We start from the raw sequence: 25,247 nt of genomic DNA, 5'->3' as shown, positions 1-25,247 counted from the left end.
CTATTATCATTTGGTTTTATATTTATTAAACAAATATATAATTATTTTTATTTATTATATATTCAAAAATATAATAACTATATTTAATATCTTAATTTTGTAATTAGCTATATTTAATTAACTATATTTCAGAGATAAGATCATTATAATTAGTTTTATAATGAATTATATTTAATACTTTAATTTTTATATTTTTAAAAATCATATTGAGATTTTTATTTTTATGAAAATGAAACATCAAGATATATTAAAACGATAATTTTATAAAATTAAAAATTAAAAAAAAATTATTAAAATAATGAGATTAAATATTTTATTTTCGTAAATGAATTGATATCAATATAATTGTTGAAAGTGTACCGATCGAAATATTAAAGATAGTTAATTATAAAATATTTATAATTAATTTTATTTTAGATTATATATATATATATATATATATATATATATATATGTGTTATCATAGTTTAAATTTTTGGAGGGATAAATATAATAATTTTGATATTATACATGAGATTAATGTAACAATAACAACACCATAAATGAAGAGGAGAGAGAGTAAAAGGCTGCTTTAGAGTGGTAAGAATCTGCTGCTGCTGCTCTTCCGGCGGAGATGGCAGCCGGCGGCAGCGATACGGGTCCGGACGCGCTCGAACTTGGCGGCGGGGCAGGGGATGGTGATGCCGCCGGGGTGCTGGAACCCGAACTCCTCCTCTGCCTCCCGCAGCAGTTCCCCGAACAAAGGGTGGTTGAAGTAGATGACCGGCACCACGTACCGCCGCGGCTGCCCCCCGCCGACGTACACCGCGAGGTGCCCCTTGGGAGGCGGCCCCCACGCATCCTCCTCCAGGAGCGGCGCCCGGTCTTCGCCGCGGCGGCGGAGGCGGCGGGAGAGGCTCCGGCCCCAATCGAAGAGCCTCGTGGCCACCGCGGAGCTCTCGATCCGGCGGCGAGCATTGGAGATGGCCGAGGAAGGGGCGGGGCCGGGGCGGCGGTGGTAGCCACCTTCGAGGCGGAAGACCCGCCGCCAGATTCTCACGAGACGGCGGCCCAACCTGAACCCTCCTCTGTATCTCTTCATCGTGACGGCCAAAGGAGTCGGTTGATGTCCCAAGGACGACGAGAAAAGACTCGGTTCAGACATCCATTCCTTCTCTCTGCGTGCGTGAGGGGAGGGGAGAGGAAGCGACATATAAAAGAGGCGGATTAGGGGAAGGAGACGAGTCAACAGTAGATGGATTTGGGTATGTCGTTTGTGGTACGGCCTTCTTGGATTTGGTCGGGCGCTGTTGATGGCGACTAATATTTTGGATTATTTATTTATTTATTTTTTCCTCTTTCATATTCGGAAGGTTGAATTTTTAATTAAAATAACTCATTTAATGTGATTTTTAGATGAGTGTTGTTCCTATATCGTTTTATTTTGGAATTAGTCTATTCATACGTAAGATTAAAAAAAAACTAGGGATGATGGCGATCATTATTATTTGATTTGACTTAGTGAACGTTCATATGTAACGTATTAACGATTAAAAAATAATTTGATACACCTTATAATAAATCTCAATCTCAACATAACATAAGAGCTCCATGAATGAATGGGCTTGAATGAGTTTTCTCCAAAAAAATTGAAGTTCATTTGAAAATTTAAGTCAAAGCTCTCTCGGAGATATGAAATGAAAATATAAAGAAGAAAAATACAATAATTATCAAAGAGAAAGTCATTCTCATGACATAATAATGAGATTATTATATGTTATATTCCAATCGACGTGATGAGTTGTATACCTCAATCATACAATCCCACTTTGACTGAATGGATACAAATGAATGGAAGCCACGATTATGCTTTTGCGTGTTGCCACTCTCTTCCTCTCAGCCACAACAAAAGCTGGTGTCGGTCAAAAAGCGAGTAAAGATAAAAGATGCACACTTGCACCCAACAAAATAAAAAGTTAATGGAAGTGACGATGAGTTGATGTATTATCTATACGATATATGAAAACGGAGCGATGAGTCATTGCGCACCACCGAAGGTTGTCGGCTGACACGTCGTATCCAACCGGAATCTAAACCCGGCGGCATCGAAAGATAGCCGACAACGATGTCGGGGTCAGGTGGGCCGTACCCTACGGTACGGCGCCATGGAATCAAATCTCAAGCAAACATAAAGCAATTAGACTTGATCTAAGAAGAATCAAGATTAATTGCTTTTATTATTTTTTAATCCTAGTTGATGTATATATATATATATATATAAGATCTATGGAGCTGCAATTGCACTATCCTCCTTCCATTTGACCAGAGACTTCAGAAATTCCATTACCTGCAAGAGAATTCATAGCAAGCTAAACGTGATTACAATCTGCAGCAAAGTAGTGAGCTCAGTCACAGCCAATTCAAAAGAATTCTGAGTTGTAGAAATCACCTCGGAGGGGTCTCTGAGAGAGTAGAATGCATTGGTTTCTTTAGGCACAGATGATACAAGGATGCCAAACCCAATGTTACTGTCCCTCAACACCTGGAATCAATCATGATTCGAGTACATGTAATCGGAGCCTAAATACATCAGAAGTTCCTATGATTCATTGTCGAGTTTTACATGTAATGCAATGTTGTCTGTTACCTTAAATGCGTCCTCATCAGTTTTGTCATCTCCCATGTGAATTGCAAGCACATCATCACGGTTGCTGAGACCGAGGGATTCGAGTAGAAACTCAACAGCTTTCCCCTTGTTCCAATCAATCACAGGACGGATCTCTAAAACCTGTGTTGCAAAGAAAATTAACCCCCCCAAAAAATCTGGAAGATCTAACATCTATTAGCTTAAACATAGCTCTGCGATCACCTTCCGCCCGTGGGTCACTCGGAGACGAGGGTAGCCGTCGACCAAGCTGAGCACACGCCGAGCAACCTCGGGCCAAAGCTGCAATTTAAGAACCAAGACGACAAAAGTTTCCATTTTGTCAGGCAGCTGACAAGAGGTTTTGTTTCCTAGCACAACATAACCATGGAGCGATTTTAGTGCTTACCTTCTCATCCACGAGACGGTAATGTACAGAGACACAGTATTTATTATATTCTACTTTGGCACCTAACATATCCTCGGTTATGTCAACCAGGGAGCTACAAACCTGTTTTGATCAGCTTAAATCATCATGTGATATATAGGGGCCGATGATGTAACAAATAAAATCTTTAACAAGTACCTCATTGATAATAGGTAGAAACTCACTCGGAGCCTGGAAGAGATGCACCCCATTACCCTAATATGCAAAGGTTTTCTCAGTAAGCAATGGTGTAACATAATATAAGCTGGTAATTTTGAAATAGTTTAGATGATCAAGAAAGAAACACAAAAATGGTAATTGATCCCATGCATGATATATCATTATCATCATCATCCATTTTGATTGACAAAATGAAAGAAAAAACATAAATGATAGCATCAACTTTGATAATGTTGTAGGAGAGGAGGGAATATAATATTCGACTGGATTGCTAAGTTTGCTCATGTTACTATATCTTATATAGCTTTTGGAAAGAAAATTTTCCTATAAATCAACTCCTGAAGTTTGATCTTATGGACCTATATTACAAAGTAATATTCATCATGGTGAAGCCATCCATGGATCAGCCACCCAGCGTTTTCAGGATGCTACCAAGTTGAAAAAGAAGTTAAAAATAATTGACAACAAAAAGCTTCAAAATCCAAAAGTGGAACAAAGGGATATCCTCTCACCAGCTCATCGTTTTTAACAGTGTAGTTGGCATGGCCATCACCGAAATTATTTTTTCTTGTTGGGCCCATGATATCCATACCATGACTACCAGCATAATAGAGTTCTGTTAGCTTCACAAATTTGTACACCTGGAGAATATACAGATATATATTGTGCATAAAGAGGAGTGTGATGTCATAAGCATGAGAGCAAAAAACATGTACCATTATTATATACATATGATTTATCTTCAGTATTTATCTCAAAATAATTTGTGTTCAGCAAATGAACAACTTTACCTTCTCACAAGACCTTCCGCTTATGATGGCAGTGGGGAAGTATTTAGAAGCACTTTTGACAACAGCACGCATCTGAGATAAGGTACATCAAGAGTAACGGAAAAACAATATGGTTAATATGACTAGATGTTTGCATCAAAGTAAAACAAAAAACGAATTTACCTCATTGGACATAATGGCAAAATCAGGGTTGTCCACAATGGGAGAAAGAGTTCCGTCATAATCCAGAAATAAAGCTATCTTCTTGCATCTGATAGAACTTAAAATCTGTTCAAATGATGTTAACGCCGACGGATGCCTCATCTGAGAGTGGAGCGAACACCAGAATGAAATTTTAAGAATGTCCACATTTTTTTTACCTAAGGTTTCAATTTTACCAGTTTATCAACACAAAACTCACCATCCAAGTACAATATGCCACATTAGTTTCATCAATTGAAGGCTCAGAAATGACGTCCATGTTCAGCTGTTTGCGAGGAGGTGACGATGATTTCATTGCATCGAGCCAACCACTTACATAAGCATCATCAAACTTACCAAGTACTCCTTTGCTTTTGGATAATGCTGATGAGTACAAACTGGAAGAAGGCGCATGTGCTGCTACTGAATATGATATTATATTTGAAGACAACTCTAACCTTGAGTTGTTTAATGGTGCAGATTCACTAGGAATAGGGGATGAACCACACATCTTCAAATGCAATGGATCCTATTCACTCACCAAATTCAGTTCACCAGAGCTACGCAATCTAGCAGTGAACCACCTGACACATGATTATATACGTATTTATTATCAATGAAAAACTGCCTTTCCAACATTTTTTGTCACCGCACTCATGTTTGCAGTTCATCAAGGAGATGCCTCCTGAAAATTGACAGATACGTGAAGAGCACCAAGTTTGCAGTACCTTCTCATTTTCACAATCATAAGCATTTATATCAGGGAATGAGACATCAGCTTGAATGACGTTAAAATAATAGGCAGCTGCAGAAGAGGCAAGCAACAAGTGGAATAAAAAAGGGCCATTTACTAAGAAAAGCCTTCCATACTCATTTTTATTTTTATCTAGGAGCCCCTTCTCGTTTCAAATTTTATCTAGGGGCACCCCTTATTTTACAAATTTCAGTTTTGCACTCTTAATCCAACTAAATAGTATTTTCAAAATTTACCGAACTATTTCAGATAATGAACCAGCCGTGCCTCATCTCTTCTCACTGTTGGTTGCATCTTGTGTCCTTCTGCCCTTACATAAATTCTTATTATTTTGAAGACCAAAAGTAAGAACAAATGAGAAAAAAAAAAAACAACCAAGAGCTAATCCCCTATACTACATATCATTAGCATCATCGTCATAGTCCATTTAAGTTGACAAAATGAAAAAAAAAAATGATAACATCAACTTTCATAATATCATGGGAGAGGAGTGGATAGAACAGCCAATTGGATTGCTAGGTTTGGTCATGTTTCTATATGCTATATAACTTTTGGAAAGGAAATCTGTCATCTCATTTCTTAAGTTTAAACCTTATGAGTTTATACAAATCTATTGGCAAAGTGATATGCATTTTTCTTTTTGGCTTAATTATATATGACAAAAGTTTATCATCATGTCATTGCTGTGAAGCCATCAATGAATCACTCACCCTTTTTATTTTTTCAGGTTACTGGATTATGTTGCGAAGTGGCAAAATGAAGTTTGATCATCGAATAACAAGTATAAAGTACAAAAAAAATTGACAACAAATGGCTTCAAAATCTGAATGTGGAGAAAAGGGATGTCTCTCACCAGTTTATCAGTTGTAATAGTGTGGTTTGGATGGCCATCTTCGATATTGTCCTTTTTGACTGGGCCGATGATATCCATACCATGACTACCAGCATAAAATAGTCCTGTTAGCTTCACAAATTTGTACAACTGAACAATATGACAGATATATCGTGCACACAGGATTATAATTAGCATGTCACAAGCAAGAGTGTACAAACAGACAGTTTTTATATACAAATAATGTTCAGTATTTCTCTTAAAGATTCGGCACAACAGCAAGAAAGAATTATGAATGAATGTACCTTCTCACGGGACCTTCTGCTTATGATTGCAGTCGGGAAGTATTTAGAGGCATTTTTTACAGCAACAAGCATATGAGACAAGGTAAAACAATCATAATCATAATTGTGCCTGAAAAATAATAAGCAGGTTACAAAAAGCTAATGATTAATGCAACTAGATGTTTGCATCAAAGAAAAGCAACAAACAAAGTTACCTCATTGGACATAATGGCAAAATCAGGGTTGTCCACAATGGGAGGAAGAGTTCCGTCATAATCCAGAAACAAAGCTATCTACTTGCATTCACCAGAACATATAATATGTTCAAATGATGTTAACGCCAATGGCAAGCTCATCTAGAAATAGAGTGAACACCAGATATGTATTTTAAAAATATTTACATATTTTAAACAGAGGTTGCAATTTTATCAATTTATAAACACAAAACTAACCATCCAAGTATGATATGCCACATCAGGTTCATCAATTGAAGGCTCAGATATGACATCCTTATTCAGCTGTTTGCTAGGAGGCGATGATATCTCATGGCATCCAACCAACCATTAAAATGAGCATCATCAAACTTACGAAGTATTCCTTTCCTTCCGGGGAATGTTGAGTACAAACTGGAAGAATGTGCTTGTGCTGCTATGGAATATGGTTTTATGTTTGAAGGCAAGCTCAATCTTGAATTGTTTAATGGTCCAGGATCGGTAAGAACAGGGGTTGAACCACCCGTCTTCAAATCCATCAAATTTAGTTCACTTGCTAAATCTTGTTGCTTCGAAATCTAATGAAAATCAAGCTGACACATAATAATCTCAGCCCTCAAGTATCTGTTTATATTTTTTGATCTTTTATGAATTTACCCGACCCTTCTATCAATGAAAAACCACCTTCTCACCGCTCGCCATTCGCGATCAGCAGGAGGAGAAGAACCGAAGAAGAGGAGAATGGAGGGAAAAAACAAAGTAAAGACATTAAAATTTGTTAAAATAGAATTGTAAATAATAAAAACGAGTTGCAAATAGAAATCTCTTTCTAAACCACGTATTGAGATGGAATCATTACACCATAGGATGAACTATTACAAATCCAATCACTGGTAAGAAAACGAACAGATTTTTGGATTAGATGTAAAGAAAAGATCAAAGTAAATGCAGAGATTTGCCTGACGAGGATGCTGGAGCGGAAAGACGAGCCTATGATCGGGTGATCATCCTACGAACGCAGCTTCTTGGTGCCGCAACAAACCCTAACGAACCGCGGCCGGGAAGGGAGAGAAAAGAAGAGGACAAGAAACTTAACGCAAGAGAAAGGCGCCGTATCTATGGAGAGGAGGCGTTCGGTATATCCACGAGGCAACTGAATTGGTTCGCCGAATCAGGAAACAGCCACCGCCAGCAAAATGCCTAAGAATCAACAAGAGATACCTGAGCTCAAGCTTACCTACCTACGATCGTCATGATCGGAGACGGTGCACAAGGGAACCACGTTGGGCCCAATTCCAGGCGACGCAGATGACTTAAATACTCTTCCACGAGATGCCGCGCATCACGAGTCCGTGGGCGGCCGACGCGGCGTGGCAACACACAAATGCCATTGTGAGCCACGTGGCGTCCTATATATATATATATATATATATATATATATATATATGTATATATATATATATATGTGTATATATATATATATGTGTATATATATATATATATGTATATATATATATGTATATATATATATATGTATATATATGTATTTTCTCTTGAGAAAACCTTTCTTTTGGGTTTTTATACCTATTTTTAAAATTACTTCGTAAAAAAAAAGCTTAAAAAAAGAGTATATATATATATATGACATGCTTAAAGCTGTTCCAACTTCAGCATGTTATTTATGCCATCAAAAGACTGAAAATGATCAGATCAATTTGACTGTTTCCCAACTAATTGCAAGAGGCTAAACCATTGAAGAACCGAATTCAAATCTTTCATAAGGTAACTTAATTGGAAGTCAGCATTCTGTTTATAACTGGTTCTCAACTGTGAAAGGTCAACCAGAACACTGATACAAATTGTTTTTGGGTAGTCAAACATGAGACTTTTGAGGGATTAACAATTAACACATTACAGAGACTGGTTGAGCCGACAGGAGGCTCATTAAATAAAAATAGTTGATCATGCTAATAATGCTTCATTATTAGGGGCCATCCTGGATTTGGCATTTGATGACACTTTCTTGTTGTCGGCCATGGTCAACAATAAGTACAAATACTATTGAAAGTTGATTTGCGAGGATAATAGATTTAATCAAAGATTTGAGATGCAATCAAAGGCAAGATGAGATCATATCCATGCTGAGATCCCACAATTTGCTGGCCAAATCTGCATCAGAGGTTTGGGAACCTGGGGTGGCAAAGTTGCTGTTGCTGAAGTATTTTCCTGTCACCCCCTTTACCTGCGGGTGAAGTGCCACGTAACATGTTGTTGCCGCTCCCTGCACAAGTATAACAGTTGCATACTCGGTATCAAAAGTAGCCGCAATCTTTACACAAACATAATGAAGCAAAACACTTGGATACGTTTCTGTTCTGTTACCAACTATAAAGGATATATTTTTTGCAACTAAAAATGCTTGCTTCAATTTCGGTTACAAACATAATGCAATGATATACAATGTTTAGTTTAAAGAAGCAGAAAAAGTTCATCTTAAAAAAAAAAAGAAAACATTATTCAGCCATCTCAAGCAAATAACTCTCACTGCTATTCGTACAATACTTGTAGATAGCCCTGATCACGATTTGGTTCGAACCGGAATCAAATCGGACTGATGGTTCATTGGTTCTGAATCGAACCGAAAATGATCCTAGGTGGTTCAGTCTCAATTCTTGATTTTGGGAAACCAAAACTGACGATTTTGGTTTCAAACTGATTAAATAGAAAAAAATAAAAATAAATTACATATAGGGCTTTTGGTATTATGATTAAATATTTAATTTTAAAACTACATAACCTAGGTTTGAATTTTCAGAGGCATTTTTAGTTTGATGAAAAATTTTATTCTTTTTTATATCAACTTTTTTATGTCATTACACTCATTATAATTATACATCTATTTTTCAAAATTTAGAAATAAAATTATAAATTTTTAATTATTTTGAATAAAAAAAATAATAAAAAAATTAACTGTTCGGTTTTGAAACTGCCCAAACCCAAACCATAACTACAACATGAATTAATGGTTTTGATTCCAGAACCGAAACCTGGGTGATTCAGTTCGGATTCCTGGTTTTGAGAAACCAAAACTGATGATTCCGAAATCGTCGTATTTCTCGGAATAAAGACTTCCAAATTGCTTGAAATTGCTATATTTACATCAGCCATAATATACATTATACTTTGGTAATATGGAAATTTCTTGGAAGAAACTTGTGACTTCAAAATTGCTGCTGCTGTGGCCAGTTTGCCAAAAAAGAAAAAAAAAAACCTAATTTTTAAGGTAAATCTAGCTTAAGAAGCCATTCATTATCAAGCCTACTGCACATACCTCAGTATGTGCAGACAAATAACCTGAATGAGATATAACTCAGTATGTGCACATACCTCAGTAAGGGCATATATTATGAACTAAAGGATTACTGTAAAGACAAATAACCTGAATGAGATATAACCGTTCGTATGATACGCAGGACTACTGCTCTTGAAATAGGAATTACTAAAATGGTGACTCAGAATGTTTCATGAGCACATTAATGGTCTATATGGCTTATATGAGTAGATTAAACATACGTACCATATAAAATTACAAGTGATTAGTATTTAAAATAAAATTAATCTTATTAGCTATTCATGATGTAAAATATGCATGCAACAAACAGAATTAGGACTCACTTGATGAACATTTTTCGTCACTAACTTCCCAGCGGTACCCAAAATGGCTGCAACAGAAAAAGGGCACATTCAGTACTGACAAGGTGAGGCTTCAAAACCAATCATGTTCACTTTATGAACATATCTAAACTTATGCACACATCTGTCATATTGTCATTATACTGTAGAAAAATGTGTCAAACATGTACATTACCACTGAAGAAATAAACCATGGTGACGGAAATAATAATGCAAGCATTGTAATTCTTTTTGTACATTACCATTCACAAAACCATGGTGACGGAAAAGATTAGTGACAATGACTCCTGGGTGTAGTGAATTGGCTGTTATATTCACCCCTTCTTCCTGTACAAAATGCACTTTAATGTCATATGCAAATGAAGCTTGTTAATGATGAATGCATGACCCACACAAATGGTTATGATGCACAAATGCTAAATTCACACAAGATCCAACTAAATTTTATGATGGATTTTATCGGTCTAAGACAATCCCCCTTTCCCAGAACTTAAGATCAACTAAGAAGGATTTCACAACAAGCATGAGCTAAACTAATTGTTTGACAACTGATATTGCCCTCCATAGAACCTAATGACAAGAAAAGATTCATGTAGCTGGCCCTAAATAGTGTTGGGACTTTGTGGCTTGTAGTAGTTGTTTTGATGCATTACTAATAAGGTGGTATAACTGTTTTATGACAAATACAATAACAATCCATGCAGAAAAGCCTTAGGAATACGATGAAATTTTGAATTTTCTTTCATTATGCATGTTAAGAATGGCATAATTTAAAATAAAGTAGGAAACTCAGGCAACAGCATCATAATGCCACAACAAATACATTAAGAAACTAGAATATGAGAGGAAAACATTGGTTTACACCAACCATTTTCTGTTGCTGGCTTATTCAAAAATGGGCAATGATTGGAAAATCTTAAGAACACAGGCTTGTTATTTTTCCAGGTTGACTCATACTGCATCATGGACAATGCTTTCATAGAACATAATTATCTTCATTGAGTCAGTCAGTTGACCTTCTCTTAGCAAAAATTTCACCATGAGATCAGGCATTATAAGTTTTGAGATTTTCAAACCCACCAGTACAGGAGTAGGAATTGAGTAAAACTGGAAAAATTAGAACAGCTGCTGAATGCTTGCTGCTCTTCCTTCAAAGCCATGAGAAAAGTTTTAGGAAATATTAAGACATCATCTAGTGCCAACCGTGACTAACAGAAGACCCCTTTTTCTACAATCTGATGAGTTCATGATTCTATCTAGGTATATCTACTTCTATCTGAAAAGAAAAAAATCTGCGTCCATCTAGAATATTTAAAAACTAGATTATTTAGGGTTCATATATTGGTGGAAGGGGTGTAATTTTGTCTGATCTGATTATATGAGTATTGCATTACTGTCTTTCTCATTTGTCTAGTAAATATATGCTTCACTGTACTATTCTGTAAACTTTCTGAAGCAACTTGGACGAAGAAAAGTAATCAAAATGTACTAATTCATTCATATTGGACCAACAATGTCATCCTCCTTTATCTGATCTAGGAAAATTTTATTTCAATCTTCCTGTGGGCTTACAATGTTTTGGATAGTAATTAGGTTCCTGAAATATGTTTTTGACATCACATAATTTTCTCATCTACATAATTATTCAAACATTTAATATTTTTTCAATTACTCTCCTCTAAACTATATCTGAAGCTTATCCTACCTTCTTGGACATATTAACTTTATGTTTTTCTTTGCTGACTGTTGCAATCTCCATGAGTAGCTTCTTCTGCTACCTGGAAGCAACTCTTCGTAAGTCAAAATGCAATTCTTTTTCTTCTTACTAAGCTAGCTAAGTTATTTGGTGTCTCAAAGGAGAACTAATTACCTTCTATACTGTATTTGAGCACAGACGAAACGACAGCATTTTGTTGTTCCTTATTCTTTCTTAGGTGTTCATCTTGTATGGGCATGGTTTCTTTCATTTTTAGTAAATTTTGATCATGCCATATCATAGAATGGTGTTGGCACAAGGGCTGTGCCACCTGCTGAAGGTGAGTCGAAGTGCCATACCTGACCCTTTGTCATACCACTATGGGCACATTACTAGAATGAGTGTGACATGGAAAACTAAAATTTTGTCTAAGATAATTGACGATCTTTTTAACAAGACCTTATTGGATGTTAAATAGACTAATAGAGCATACATGGCGATGGATAATTAACAAAGTCAAGAACAAGAAGTCATAAGATTGAACAATTAGGGGAGGCCTGCATTAAAATAGTATATAGATATGACAAAAGAATGTGGTTGAGAATAACACTAACAAAAAAATGTTTTATGTAATAAGTACCAAAAGAATTAAATATGCTCACTTGTACAGAAAGAGGTTCTTTAAAATTTGTATGTACTCAATCAAGATATTGTGATATCCAACAGAACTAAGGAATACCTTTAAACGTTTAGATAGCTCAACTGTGTGCAAAATATTAGCAAGTTTTGATTGCCCATAAGCAAAATAACAATAATACCTGAAAAAACACTATATCAGTGTCACATGAATAGATATAAAAGATAAAGATACAAAAAAGATCTTAACAATTAAATAGTTGACTGAGCATAAGTCAGAAAATGTCAACTCTAAATTTACATCATTATTTGAGAAAGTTCACCCTGATTTATCATTAATCTTGTCAAAACGAATGCCTTTAAGGTAAGTAAGCCTGTGTCCCTCAGATGAAACATTGACTATCCTGCCCTCAACATTACAGCTGCGTGTCGTATTCTTCATCTTTTCCAACAAAAGATGAGTGAGAAGAAAATGACCTGAATAATGAGAAACACATTTTATCAATTTACCATAGTGAATTCCTTAAAGCATGTATAGGCATGTCTCAAAGATCTCGTTCTGCTAGGATTACACTTCTCATTACAAAAAGATCAAAGAGAGTGATTCTAGCAGATAATTATATAAACCATAGGAAAGATATAAAGAACTTTACAAAGAAGACAAGGCTAATATAAGATATATACCAACAAAAAATTCCTTTGACAACAATTAGTATTTCATCAAAGGAAATTAGTGCAACAGTAGAGGTGCTAATTAATATTGCTGTAATGCTGACATCAGAACTTATTAAAAAGTTAAGATGTCATATAAAGTGGGATACAGATCAAATTCCACATAGAAACAAACATTATTCACTTAGCATCGCTAGAGTTCCATAGTTTCCGAAGACGATGGATTAGAAACATTTATGTATCGAAATCTTATAGCTATCAGTATATAGTGGAAGATTCTACTACTTATTGTATTTAAAACATATTTCAATTCATTTTCATAAAAAGTGATATAATACCAATGTAACTCACCAATGTGGTTTGTTGCAAACTGAAGCTCGATACCATCATGTGAACACATAAAGGGAGTTGCCAAGATTCCTGCATTATTACTTGAAGAGAAAAGGCAAACATGTCATGTCATCTCCTGACATCCTAAACTGAGTTTGAGAGGTAGCCAAAAAGATCAGAAGTACACTCAAAGGAAGACCAAAACGTACATCCATTATACACTTATAATTTTTTGCCTATTAGCATGAATGCTTGAGATTGCTTACATAAGGATGTTTAGTGGAAGATTTAGAGCGCCGAATTGTGAAGTGAATTTCTTTACTGATGCCATTGAGCTCAGGTCCAACTCCAAGACATCAACTTTTGCAGTGGGGATATCCTTAATGATTGCATCTTTAACATTATGGCCCGCAGATAAATTCCTCACTCCCATAACAACATGAACACCACGGAGTGCCAGAACACGTGCAGTTTCAGTGCCAATGCCACTTGATGCTCCTGTAATTAAGATGAAATATTAATCTCACAAAATTTTTGTATAATAAGCTCACCATTTGTCTAATGAATGACCAAATTCTTCCAAGCATACAAATCTCTTCGAGTCAGTGATCATGAATTCCTATGTTAGTTTTCTGCAAGTTTTCCCTTCATGTTATTGTGGCCACCTTTTTTCCTTGAAGGAATAATGTCACACCATGTTTGCTGGTTCCCTACTTGTTTTAAACTTTAAAAACTTCAGTTATTTATCACATAGTTGGCATTCTATTAAGCTGGAGAAGTGTTTCCATGACTTACCTTTCAATTAAGCAGAATACCAAGTTCAAATGATTGGCATATATCACATAGTTGGCAGGTGATCAAAAGCTAGAGTCATGATGTTTACCACACACTTTTACATTGCTGAGATGATTATAAAGTTCACAGTTATATATATGTTTTGCAATATGCTAAAGGCTTACGTTTTGTTTATCATAACCAAATAGTAAAAATTAATCGTTCCAGCTGTTACTGCTCTCATAAATTTATGGTTTGTTCATAGAGAAAACATAAATTTAAGATCCCATTATTCTCTAATAAAGAGTACAAGCCAACACGTGGTCTTCTAGACCTATCATGCGATGTAGTACCAAACTATGAGCTGCAGTTGAGTGGGTGACATGCAATGTCAAGCATTAGGATGGCAGAACAATCAAATTCCTAAAAGACAAATGTACTAGGATCACTAGGAAGCATTTCATATTTTTGTACATGACCAAACACACCGAATGGCCTAGTTGATGAATGCAGAAAACTTGTGAATTCGCTTATATGCTGTCACAAGCATTCCAGACTAACCAAAATGAAGCATGAGATCTTACAATCCCCACTAAGGGCAGTTCTTTTCACGCTGAAGAAGAAAGGAACTCCCGAAAGAGCGGTCCTCTGAAAATGAAGAATAAGACGACCCGTGATCCCAAATTGGCACTATTCTATAGTTATAATCCAAGTGAGCCCATTCATTCTACACCACTAAAGTTGTCCCTAAACAGAAGAAATCTTGTTAAAAAAATGCTAAAATTTAACCAAGAAACGAAAGATCACCAACCAAATACTCCGCACTTCCCTTATTTCCTCGATGCACGAAGTAATAAACAGACTGGAAAATCTTCATTGCAACTAGATGATTAAGTATGCATATAAGCAACAAGTTTTTCCAGCATCGGCAGTAAGTCCAAGCAAGAGAAGCATAATCTTGGAGAGCAAATGGCAGGGAAACACAGAGAGAAGGAGAGGGATCCCGTAAACAGAGGAGCACCTGTAACAATGGCAGTCAGGCCACTCCCATCGAGTCCCTCCGTCACTTCCTCGGCCGTGGAGGAGGAGGAGAAGCCGGTCGGCCCTCGCCTGTGGAACGGCCACATCTCTCTCTCTCTCTCTCTCTCGCTCTTGCTGGCTCGGTCGCCGTACCAATTCAAACTGGACTGTTTCGGACAGTCTATGAATCAGGGTCCAAATTTGGTCAGATCCGTGAACAAGATTCGTGTTATTACATATATATCCTTGCAGATTTGTGAAAATGATATATATATATATATATATATATATATATATATATATATGAAAAAACTCAAATTAACTACTTCAAATAATAGTTAATAGAAAATGTATGTAAGTAAATTAAAATTAAATTTAGGTGAATAAACATAAAATTCAATTTTGGTCGCATACGACTACAAGTAATCCATGCTCGACTTTTAGATCAAAGAAATGTGGAGAAGGTAAGAATCTTCTTTTTATTCATTTCATTAATGCATCAACCCAGTTGTCATTCCATAAACGTTGGAAATCAATGTTTATTTTCTAATTCCATTAAATGGTCAATGTTTCCATTGGCATACATGTCTGATCGAAATTGTTGGTCTCAGTCTCCATATGTTTGAAATGATATTAATTTTCATGCTGTTGAGTCACAAATTTCTAGGAAACATCGACGTGTTACGTTTGCAATTGAACCTTATCTGAGGTGCGAGTCGAATGCGGAGCCAATTCTAATCCTTCATTGACCCAATCGACCAGATCTAATTGGGTCCATAATTCGGGTCAATTATTTCGATCCGGCCCATGGTATCAAACCTCTTTTGACGAACGAGTCGCATACGACGGATCCAATTCTAATATTTTGATGGGTCGGATCGAACCCAATTGACCCGATCTAATTGGGCACACTAGCTGCAGACCGATCAGGTTGAGCCACGCCCATGGTCGTGGCAGGGAGTTATATGGAGTGGGGCAACCCCATTTTGGCGCTGCGTGCGCGTAAGATTCATAGGATAGAGCTCGTCTGGTTCGCCCGCCCCCAAATCGGGAAACGAGGGGGAGAACAAGATATCCGATAATTGAAGAGGCCAATTTCTTCCAAAACCCTAGAATTCGTCTTCCCCAGTCCTAAATTTGAGATCAAATATTCATGACACTCGGTCCATTTCGTTCTCGGATCAAGTTCCTCTCTCGCAGTCGGCCGCGGTGAACCCTAGCCCGCCACTCGCTCGCTCTTGGGCGCGGTCTTGGAAGACGTTCTGGTGTCAGGTAGTGGGATCTTGTTGTGTTTTATCTTGTAATCGGGAAAATGGGACTATGAGTTGGGCGGTTCTTTGGTCCTCCATTCGTTTTTATGTGGAATATTTGTTGGGTTTCGCCTTGGTTTCTTTTTTTCTAGACCGTAGGTAGTTTAAATCTTTGCGTCTTGGGGGAATCTGTGCGGTTTTGAGATGAGGGCTTTGCGGTAAAGGTGGATCTTTCAATGTTGTTTGGTGATTGATTACTGAATTGTGTTGTCTTTGCCAGTATTTTTCTGGATCATGTTTTGTTCTTACATTTGTAAATGGAAACAGGATGACGTTTCCACCTTTTCTTCGACCTTCCACCTGTTCTTACATGTTCCACCTTTTCTGGAAGATGTTGCCTTTGTCTAATGAAGTGTGGATCTGTTGGCTAACTTGTGGTTTAGCATGTGGGTGGTTGCAACTAATGGGATTAGTGTAGATTTTGATTAATTGTGAATGGGTATAATTTTATAGCAATGATTTTTCTTTTTGTTGCTTTTCCAAGGTAAGCATGATGTCACTTCAAATACTCATTGTTACTAACATGTTGGTTGGGAAAGTAAATTTGCTTTGCTGCTATCTTTTGTTTCCTGCACTAAAAGCTTGTTCAGGCAATGTCAAACTTGGTGTTGAAGTTGGTAAACGTTGGCATGTCTAATGGTGTCCATTGTAAATTTGTACATTCATCTGGTCATCATAACATCATTGTTCTCACCTGAAAACCTTGAAAGTGAGAGTTGTGGACTTATTCTACAGCATAGTGCCACATTAGTTGTCACTGTTGGGCTCCTGTGGTTCTTGTAGAGTCTAAGAGAATGGTGTCCTGCTTTGTGCTGCTAACTCTTTGATGATGGACCTTGTATGATTCTACTGCATTATAAATACGATATTTGTGGTGTACACAAGGTGTGATTCATGGATTTCAATGAATTTCTCTCTATTAAAACTAAGGGTGTTAAATAAGGAACTGAATTTAGAATAGAGAGAACTTTGCTGTGGATGATTGGCAAGTTTTTTAATGTTTCATATGTACTTTGTGTCCATTTTTATTATTACTTTCTGGCAGACCTTATCCATCTTTCTAACTGTTATTTCTTTTCTCTTGATAGGCCAAGCAAGTGATTGAAGAATCTATTTAATCAGCATGGTTTTTTCCTATTAGTCACCGTTTTGATGCTTAAAGAGTATATCTGTGCAAGTTATGCAGAGTTATATGTCCTTGAAGTTATATATTGTGTTGTGTGGGGTTATTTTTGTAAACAATTACTATCTACTCTATTATCAAAGGTCTTGTTGCTGGGGTAGATCATTCATTAATGCCCAATATTGGAGTTCTGAACTTGGTGGATCAGTTTTGTGACTTTGTTGTCATTCATTTTTTCTCTCTTCTAGTTTGCAAAGAGGTTTCCATCGATGTCAGAGAGCGAAAAGGCTATAATAAAGCCAGAGGTATATTTGACATTGTCATGAATTTTTCTAGTAAAAGAATATATTTCATTTGTCTTATTGTCATAACTATTTTTTGGGTGTCCCTGTTCTTCAGAAGTTTTCACTGGTGCTCCATGGTCACTGAATCAACAGCTTTTATTGTGTTCCTTGGAATCAATTTTTGGCACTCTGAATTTTTTGCTCCATCGATTTCCTTGTATTCTTTTTTGTCTATGTCCAGTTTTAGTCACATTCTATATCATGTTAGTGACATCTGACAGTTCCTATGAAGTAATTATTTAAATATTAGTTTGTTCATCAAGCTAATTAATGTGAAGACAAACAATAACAAGATTAACTATTTTTGTAATAACAGGTCATGAAGTCATTTATCTGGCTCCAATGTGCTGATGGGTCAATTCAACAAGTTGAAGAGGAGGTTGCAATGTTTTGTCCTATGATATACCGAGAGATCCTCCAGACAGGGATGGGATCTTCTAAGAACTATGCTATATCTTTACCTGAACGTGTCAACCCGGCAATTCTCAGCTTGATATTTGATTATTGCCGATTTCATCAAGTTCCAGGCCGCTCAAATAAGGTTTTTGTCATATTATTTCTTTTTTTACTGGCTACACCAAATTTTCCTTTCAGTGTTACTAAATACATTTCCCACAAAAAGGCATTTAATAATGGCTATACTTCTCAAATCTTTGATTTTACATACATATCCCTGTTAAACCACAAAAGTGATAATTGGCCCTAAATTCAGATATCATCTCTGGGCTGCTAGAAGTCTGACATAATTGGACACGAGGACTAAGATTTTCCTTTTCGAGTATACCCTTACATCAAATAGGACACATGTAATCTAAGCAGGAACAAATCCAGAGATTAGGTTGGGTTGGGTAGGCGTTGGGGATAATTAGGTGTCATATAGCTTTCTAACTGTTGCTCCATGATGTCTAGGAACGGAAATCCTTTGATGAGAAATTCATCAGGATGGACACAAAACGACTGTGTGAGTTGACTTCTGCAGCAGACAGCCTCCAACTAAAGCCATTGGTCGATCTTACCAGTCGAGCACTTGCTCGAATGATAGAAGGGAAGACACCAGAAGAGATTCGGGAGACATTTCATTTGCCAGATGATCTTACTGAGGTTATTTTTTTCTCTTTTAATTACATGTTCTTATTTCTTCTTGCACTTACTCTGTGTATGGGGTTCCTATATCAGGAAGAGAAGCTGGAGCCATTGAAAAATGTGAATGATGATCCACGAATTCGGTTGCTCAATCGATTGTATGCTAAAAAACGAAAAGAATTAAAAGAGCGGCAGAAATTAAAGGTAGTTTAGCACCTGGATTTGATTATTCTTTTAATTCAGAAATGTCTGCTCTTCTCACTGGAGATGTGTTTTAGATATTTTGCTGTCAAAACTTCTGTGTGAATTGTTATATGGCTTTTTTTTACACTTTAAAATTTATTCCTAAAGGGTACCTAAACTTATTTCAGAACACTGAAGTAAAGGAAGAGAAGAAAGATGAGCGTTCAGTTGATGAAATCTTATCTTTTATAAATGGAGATGAAGGTGTTTCCAGAGACTGATCTCTAGTTTCATTATATTTTGAAATCTTATCTTTTATAAATGGAGATGAAGGTGTTTCCAGAGACTGATCTCTAGTTTCATTATATTTTTGTTTCTAGTGCCACAATTTATGACTCGCTTGTGCTTTCGAATTATAACCGTATCTGCTTCAGTTTCACTTTATAAATTTTCTGACTTGTCTCTTACTATTTTTTGGTTTTTTAAATGGCTTATCTGTCTCCTGTTATGGTATCTAAGATTTTTATCATGGAACCTTTGATTGAAACAAAGTCGAAAACCACATCTGTTCTCGATTTTATTATTCATGTTTCATACTGGTCATTTAGATGCATGTTCAGGGGCTTTTAGCAAATCCTCTTTCTTAAAGTTGTCTTGGTTGGGGGTTTAGTCACCAACTTTTGGGGAATGTTAGGTTGATCAAGTCAGATGCATGTTCTTTTAGCAAAGTCCTCTTTCTTGATGCCTTTTTTGTTTTGATTTCTGTTCTATAAAGTTTCTTATGATGGTGATGATGTGCTTACTCAGAGTTCAGTAATGTTTAAACATAAATATTCCTTGGGATTCTAGTTATCGTCATCTCATAACCTATTCATTTTAATAAGAAGGGCTTGGTTATTGGTTTTTATTGTGAGCTCTGGTGGAAACCTTTTTATCTAATCTTTTTTTTTCGTACATAAGCTGGTTGTTTGCTTGCTAGCACATAATGGTTTAGGTCGGAGGAATGGTAACTGCACCTTGTTAAATCTAATTCTTTGAAATGCTTTGTTATGTGGCTTCTTTTTCCCCTGAAGTCTCAATAATTACTGAAATTGACTTCATTCTGCTTGTGCAAAACATGTTTGAGGTTAACATTTGAAGTGTGATGTTGATGACTTCTTCAGATCAAGTGTTAAAAATGCTGTCTTATAACCTTTTCATTTTTGGCAGACTCTAAAGGAGTTAAAGCTATTAAGAATAAGAAAAAGAACAGGAAGAAGAAAGATCTTCCAAAAGATATTTCCAGAAATGACCCTGCCAAAGTGCACAAGAAGGTTACTGGTTTTCTTTGCGTTCTTTAGATGATGAGATTTACAATTATCATTTAGTAGTTTTAATCTATTATTCTTTTTGATGTTTGGACTATAGAAGGAAGCTACATTTTCTCCGAGTCCAAGTCAAAGTTCAGAAGCACAGGAGAACGATGAAGATGCTTTTGCATCAAATGGTGAATTTGAAGATGGTGATATTGATGATGAGTTAGATCCTGCAGTGAAGGAAGAACTTGATAGGCTAGTGCCGTTTGTCCTTTTGCATGATTGCTGATGTTTCATTTCTTATTTTATTTAACAGGCTATGTTTATGAAAACTAGTTTATGTTAAACTGATTTATACATTTTGTTTCTTGATTTACTTCTGAAGATAATTTGATTGATCCATATTTTTTGTTGTGTTATGTTGGTGATTTTTTAGTATGAATTTGATATTTAATTCTAAACTGCCTTGTATAAGCTTATTTATATCTGTGCCTTTTTATGGTCAGATACTTATTCTTATTAAAATGGTATTATTTATAATGCTGAGAAGAGAGTGCCTTAGATATTTTCCTTTTTCCCTTGCAAAATTGTTAATGTTTTAACATATTGCTAGTTATTTTCTTGAAAAGGTCATTGAGAAGTGGATAAATTTTTTTGAATATTTATAAAGATTGTCATTAGGATGTGGGTCTAAAAAATTTTCAAGTGTTTACTTGACCTTGTCTTGGTATTAAAATCCATCTTCATGTATCAAGACCATTTTAGCTGGTTTTCTAGGTTTTACAAACTTAGGTTATCCCAGAAAGAGTCGACAGGAACCCAGCCTGGTAAAGTGGTTCCTTGTCATTGTAGTTCTGGTCACTTGGAGATTTGAAAAATACTAAAGTTGAAGCCCTAGGTTCTGTTCCATTGGTTGTTTTGACCAAATAGGCAATCTTTATATATACATTCTTGGATAACAATTCCATTTCTAGCTTGGGAGTAATATTTTTGTTTTATAAAACTAGGTTGCAAGTGAGATTTTGGCATCCGTGTCCCTGAAACTTGGTTTCCAGGAGGTTTCATAAGCACATTTGAGGTGGTGATGCTCTGTCTCTCTCTATCTCATCTATTACCTAATAAAAAAAAGAAGCTTTTGGGATGTCTTTATCAGCCGCCTTTTATCTCTTTTTTGTTGTAATTCAATGTACAAGCTGAGCTAACTTTATAGTTCCCAACCTAGATTGGATGTATCAGACTGAGATGATCCCTACATAATACAAATTATGAAACATGTAAAATTCCACCTTTCTCTCAGCCTTAACCTGTAAAGTTAGGGCTGAGAGAAAAGTCTTAAGGCTGAGAGAAAAGTCTGCTGTATGACACCTGTAAAGTTAAAATTCCACAAATTATGACTCATCTTTAGAATGACATATTTTATTAAACTCAATAATATGATATTTTCTTGTGGGAAAAGTCTGCTGTATGACTATCCTATGCTTTCAAATTTTTTTTATTTTTCCTCAAAAGGTTACTCTCTGCTGATGTCTGCCGTGTTTTTTTTTTGGCATCTTACCTGATGTGATCTCTTTAAAAATTTTTGATGCTTAAGTATAATAATCATATCCTTAATTTATTTGGTGATGTATTTTTTAATAAGTTATATGGTACTTACAGGTCTCAGCAATTGTTGCTTGTGCATTTAGGATGTGTAAAGCTTATTATCCATTTTGTTTTATGCAGAGAAGTGGAAGATTTTGCCAGGAGACTAAATTCTGATTGGCCCGAAAGAATGCAAGAAATTTTGTCTTTTGGACAAGATAGAAGGCTCGTTCCAAAATTGATGAACTCTAACGGTTCACTTAAGAAGTTCACAGGTCTTGTTAAATTCTTTGTGCTTCATGTTATGTGTAATTAGGGGATTGTTTTTCTTCGTTTGTCTTATGTTGTAGCAGGGCAGACATACCTGCCATGCTATCGTAACTATGATTTTTCAGTTTTTCTACTTTTGATTTTGCTCTCTTTTATCTTTGTATTCTTTTTATTTCTTCAGAAAAGTCTGCTTTTATATTACCTTATAACTTAGAGACTTAATGGAAAGGGAAAAAGGGAGAAAAGCCTGAAGTTAAGGTTCCTCTCCATCATGCTTTCGTGCTCAGCGACCAGCAGGGACCATCTAGCTCGTCTCTCTCAGTCTAGTGACATTTAAGCTCTTGCATTTCAAAATAAAAAATAAAATCTTAAAATGAAAATGTTTACTTTTTCATTCTTTCCCAAAGACAATTGAAAATTCAACATATTAGTGGATGCATATTTTTCCTTTTATCCTTTTTTTTTTATTTTCAAATCATGTTTTTGGCTGATCCCAATTCCCTGATTCTATCTAGTGTACCCAAATCCGGGACCTCTTATTTGACCCTAGTCCCAACCTTACAAGCTTTGGTTTATGTTCTGGGTTATCATTTGAGGGGCTAATTGCAAATTACCCCTGCAGTTAGACCTCCTTAGCATCCTGATCCCTAGACTTAAAAAATTTACATTGAAATCCTTATAGTTATGAAAGTGAAATATCTATATCCATTTATCCAAACGTTATCGATTTTATTGATGAAAACACAAAAAATAATGGGCAAAAAGATAATTTCAACGTTCTATATGGTGATGGCGAACGATGTCGGTGGTAGCGGATAACGACGTCGCTGGGGGCCACCGGTGGCTGCTGTGGATGAGAAAAGCGACAATGAGAGGTGAGGGTCGCTCTGCATCTGTGTTGACGTCGACGCAGTTACCGAGCGACAAAAAGGCCGCTCTCCTCATCCACAATAGCCACTCGCTGTCCTCAGCGGCATCACCATCCGCCACCACCAACTAGAACGTTGAAATGACCCTTTTACCTATTGTTTTTGTGTTTCCGTTGGTAAAACTGACGGCGTTAGGGTAAATGGTCCTAGATGTTTACTTTCATAATTATAGGGATTCCAATGTAAATTTTTTAAGTCTATGGACTAGGATGCTAAGGAGATCTAATTACTTGGGGTAATTTGTAATTAGCCAATCATTTGAGGCATGGGTAGAACTTGAGCTTCTCACCATGTTTGCCCAGAAAATAGAAGAAAATAAATCATTGAACAGGAGTTTAAAAGTGCATGAAACTTGCACTATGCAGAACCTAGGGTTCCATGATTTGAACCACTGATTCCTAGGTCTCTAAAGAGCAATGTCACTGTGGACGCAGGACTCACCCTTAACAGCACACAAAAAGTTGAGTTACAAAAAACACAGTGAAGATATTTAGTTGAATTTGTAAAGATGGTTCTGCAAGAAGTTGTGTAGACAGACAGTGAAAGTTATTGAGCAACCATTTATGCCCCATCCAAATAATTTTCCAAGTTTTATAGGTCCATATCTTTCTTAACAGCTTAAACTTTTGGGGTTTGTGGTAATTTAATATAAAATCATTTTCATGATACCTAGTAAGTTGTGAATTTTGATCTGTATCTGTCCCTCTTTATTTAACTAGATGTTCAATTAATATTTCAACAATGTCCTTCCCTTTAATTGGCTTGCAGCATTTAGTTGGGTTTAATTTTATGTGTCAATTCTAATCTAACTTGCATGTGAGAGAGATCAATTGGGCTCTTTCTTGGCAGCTTAAGCATTTGAGATCTGTGGTAACCCAATGTAAGACATTTATCAATACATGAGAAGAGAAATTGGTTGGATTTTGATGATGGGAAATGCACTTGAAAGTAGTTCACAAATCCAACTAGGACGGGTGCATTGATCGTCACTTAAAACCTATATCGATGAAAGCCTCATGCATTGGGTTCATCCTTTTTAAATTGATACATTTGAGTATCATTAATTCTTGTGTATATGAGCTTCTAAGAACTTGTGTTATGAAAAAGGTACTTGCATCGGTATTTCCTTTCAAGTGTTGTGCCTAAAAGTTCTCTTTGGCAGGAAAGTTTTTTGTTTTCCACCTTTTCTGGATATAAATGTCAGCTTCTTTGACAAGCGGATGCTTTTTTCTCATCTATTGCAGGATTGGACAGGAGATAGTTGTTCTGCATAAATTCTATGCAAGGGTATCTCCTTTTCCAGAAGAGTTGAAGGACCAACTTGGCCGGTACTTGCACTGCTTGCCAAAACCATCTCATGGGGAAGCAAGCAGGTGGCCTAGTTGATGGATGTGACTGCTTATGTGAGAGCTTCTTGCAATTGTATGAGCCTTTGCCCTCTACCAGATGACGGAAATGGCTTTTGTTGCCCCTTTGGACCCTTCTTTGAATTGACCTAGTTTCAAATTTTGCTTCGCCTTTTTCTTTTTAATGGGTGTATAACATTTTTAGATGATAGCTGATGCCATCAGTCTGATCTGCCTAACTTGCTGCAGCTCAGTTTTATTTAAGCTCTTGTGGATTACTCCATTTTGCCAAGACTCTAAACCGACCACAGCTGGAGTCCGGTTGAAGTGCTGCTGCAGGGGCCATGATCCACCGAGGTGCCTTCGAGGGGATGAGTGACCATCCCTGGTAAATGTTCAAACCTTTAGGTGATATAATTTGTTCCACGAGTTATATACGGGAAAGCCACCCTGTTCCAATCTTGTATAATTTGCTATGTTGTTGGATATTATTATTTCTTCTATGGTAATTTTGTTTTGTTCTAGTCCAATTTGTAGTTTCCCAGGCATGTGAAAGACTCGGCGTGTATGTACTTTCGAGCACTTATGAGCATCACAGCTGCCTTTGTTATTTTCTTTAGATTATATCAGATGGTATCGTCTGGTATATCAGATTATTTTTATCAGATCTGTGTAGGAT

The 25,247-nt window shown here is 36.4% G+C and overlaps 4 protein-coding genes across 9 annotated transcripts; 1 reads left to right on the top strand and 3 right to left on the bottom strand.

Moving 5' to 3' along the window:
• Positions 1 to 488: 488 nt before the first annotated feature.
• LOC135613222 (auxin-responsive protein SAUR36-like) lies at positions 489 to 1,229 on the bottom strand. The gene has a single exon (XM_065110321.1). It carries the CDS (start codon positions 1,190 to 1,192, stop codon positions 572 to 574), a length of 621 nt encoding a protein of 206 aa, XP_064966393.1. The 5' UTR covers positions 1,193 to 1,229; the 3' UTR covers positions 489 to 571.
• A 730-nt stretch (positions 1,230 to 1,959) lies between these two features.
• Positions 1,960 to 7,661, bottom strand: LOC135609143 (probable trehalose-phosphate phosphatase 2). 4 transcript variants are annotated; one of them, XM_065102237.1, is made up of 15 exons: positions 7,525 to 7,661; positions 6,524 to 7,436; positions 6,287 to 6,427; positions 6,093 to 6,201; positions 5,809 to 5,893; positions 4,422 to 4,785; positions 4,184 to 4,324; positions 4,022 to 4,093; positions 3,743 to 3,871; positions 3,210 to 3,266; positions 3,033 to 3,134; positions 2,849 to 2,926; positions 2,627 to 2,767; positions 2,429 to 2,521; positions 1,960 to 2,326 (listed from the first exon to the last, which is right to left on the bottom strand). In XM_065102237.1, the coding sequence occupies exons 6-15, from the start codon at positions 4,710 to 4,712 to the stop codon at positions 2,264 to 2,266; spliced, it is 1,167 nt and encodes a 388-aa protein (XP_064958309.1). In that variant the 5' UTR covers positions 4,713 to 4,785; positions 5,809 to 5,893; positions 6,093 to 6,201; positions 6,287 to 6,427; positions 6,524 to 7,436; positions 7,525 to 7,661; the 3' UTR covers positions 1,960 to 2,263. The 4 variants fall into 4 exon arrangements, with proteins under 4 accessions (XP_064958309.1, XP_064958312.1, XP_064958319.1 ...); XM_065102240.1 differs by having other exon boundaries at positions 7,521 to 7,655; XM_065102247.1 differs by having other exon boundaries at positions 6,524 to 6,876; positions 6,968 to 7,586.
• Positions 7,662 to 8,082: 421 nt separating this feature from the next.
• LOC135609135 (short-chain dehydrogenase TIC 32, chloroplastic-like) lies at positions 8,083 to 15,288 on the bottom strand. Its single transcript, XM_065102231.1, has 8 exons — positions 15,106 to 15,288; positions 13,577 to 13,808; positions 13,332 to 13,411; positions 12,632 to 12,785; positions 12,412 to 12,490; positions 10,219 to 10,303; positions 9,959 to 10,005; positions 8,083 to 8,564 (listed from the first exon to the last, which is right to left on the bottom strand). Exons 1-8 carry the CDS (start codon positions 15,209 to 15,211, stop codon positions 8,397 to 8,399), a joined length of 951 nt encoding a protein of 316 aa, XP_064958303.1. The 5' UTR covers positions 15,212 to 15,288; the 3' UTR covers positions 8,083 to 8,396.
• An 803-nt stretch (positions 15,289 to 16,091) lies between these two features.
• On the top strand, positions 16,092 to 25,092 carry LOC135609119 (SKP1-like protein 21). 3 transcript variants are annotated; one of them, XR_010485684.1, is made up of 11 exons: positions 16,092 to 16,376; positions 17,503 to 17,842; positions 18,198 to 18,422; positions 18,791 to 18,982; positions 19,058 to 19,168; positions 19,336 to 19,411; positions 20,357 to 20,460; positions 20,555 to 20,697; positions 22,165 to 22,298; positions 24,467 to 24,644; positions 24,818 to 25,092. XR_010485684.1 is itself a non-coding variant. In XM_065102213.1 (10 exons), exons 2-10 carry the CDS (start codon positions 17,807 to 17,809, stop codon positions 24,481 to 24,483), a joined length of 1,038 nt encoding a protein of 345 aa, XP_064958285.1. In that variant the 5' UTR covers positions 16,092 to 16,376; positions 17,503 to 17,806; the 3' UTR covers positions 24,484 to 25,092. The 3 variants fall into 3 exon arrangements, 2 of the variants coding, with proteins under 2 accessions (XP_064958285.1, XP_064958296.1); XM_065102213.1 differs by having other exon boundaries at positions 24,467 to 25,092; XM_065102224.1 differs by lacking the exon at positions 17,503 to 17,842 and having other exon boundaries at positions 24,467 to 25,092.
• The last annotated feature ends 155 nt before the right edge of the window (positions 25,093 to 25,247 follow it).

The sequence above is a fragment of the Musa acuminata genome, chromosome BXJ1-2 (assembly GCF_036884655.1).
Source record: "Musa acuminata AAA Group cultivar baxijiao chromosome BXJ1-2, Cavendish_Baxijiao_AAA, whole genome shotgun sequence".
In the NCBI taxonomy this organism is placed as follows: domain Eukaryota; kingdom Viridiplantae; phylum Streptophyta; class Magnoliopsida; order Zingiberales; family Musaceae; genus Musa; species Musa acuminata.
The sequence above is the reverse complement of the archived record's forward strand: the minus strand, read 5'-3'. Positions and strand labels throughout refer to the sequence as shown.

Bases quoted from the DNA above. Each gene is read 5' to 3' on its own strand.
- LOC135613222 (XM_065110321.1), bottom strand. From the start codon at position 1,192: ATGTCGCTTCCTCTCCCCTCCCCTCACGCACGCAGAGAGAAGGAATGG.
- LOC135609143 (XM_065102237.1), bottom strand. From the start codon at position 4,712: ATGTGTGGTTCATCCCCTATTCCTAGTGAATCTGCACCATTAAACAAC. The intron at 4,325-4,421 runs GTGAGTTTTGTG...CTCCACTCTCAG, and splicing joins TGGCATATTGTACTTGGATG to ATGAGGCATCCGTCGGCGTT. The intron at 2,522-2,626 runs GTAACAGACAAC...GATTGATTCCAG, and splicing joins CTGATGAGGACGCATTTAAG to GTGTTGAGGGACAGTAACAT.
- LOC135609135 (XM_065102231.1), bottom strand. From the start codon at position 15,211: ATGTGGCCGTTCCACAGGCGAGGGCCGACCGGCTTCTCCTCCTCCTCC. The intron at 10,006-10,218 runs GTAATGTACAAA...TTTCTGTTGCAG, and splicing joins TCACCATGGTTTTGTGAATG to CCATTTTGGGTACCGCTGGG. The intron at 8,565-9,958 runs GTGAGTCCTAAT...ATACTTGTGCAG, and splicing joins TGACGAAAAATGTTCATCAA to GGAGCGGCAACAACATGTTA.
- LOC135609119 (XM_065102213.1), top strand. From the start codon at position 17,807: ATGTCAGAGAGCGAAAAGGCTATAATAAAGCCAGAG. The intron at 18,423-18,790 runs GTTTTTGTCATA...CATGATGTCTAG, and splicing joins TTCCAGGCCGCTCAAATAAG to GAACGGAAATCCTTTGATGA. The intron at 19,169-19,335 runs GTAGTTTAGCAC...AACTTATTTCAG, and splicing joins AAGAGCGGCAGAAATTAAAG to AACACTGAAGTAAAGGAAGA.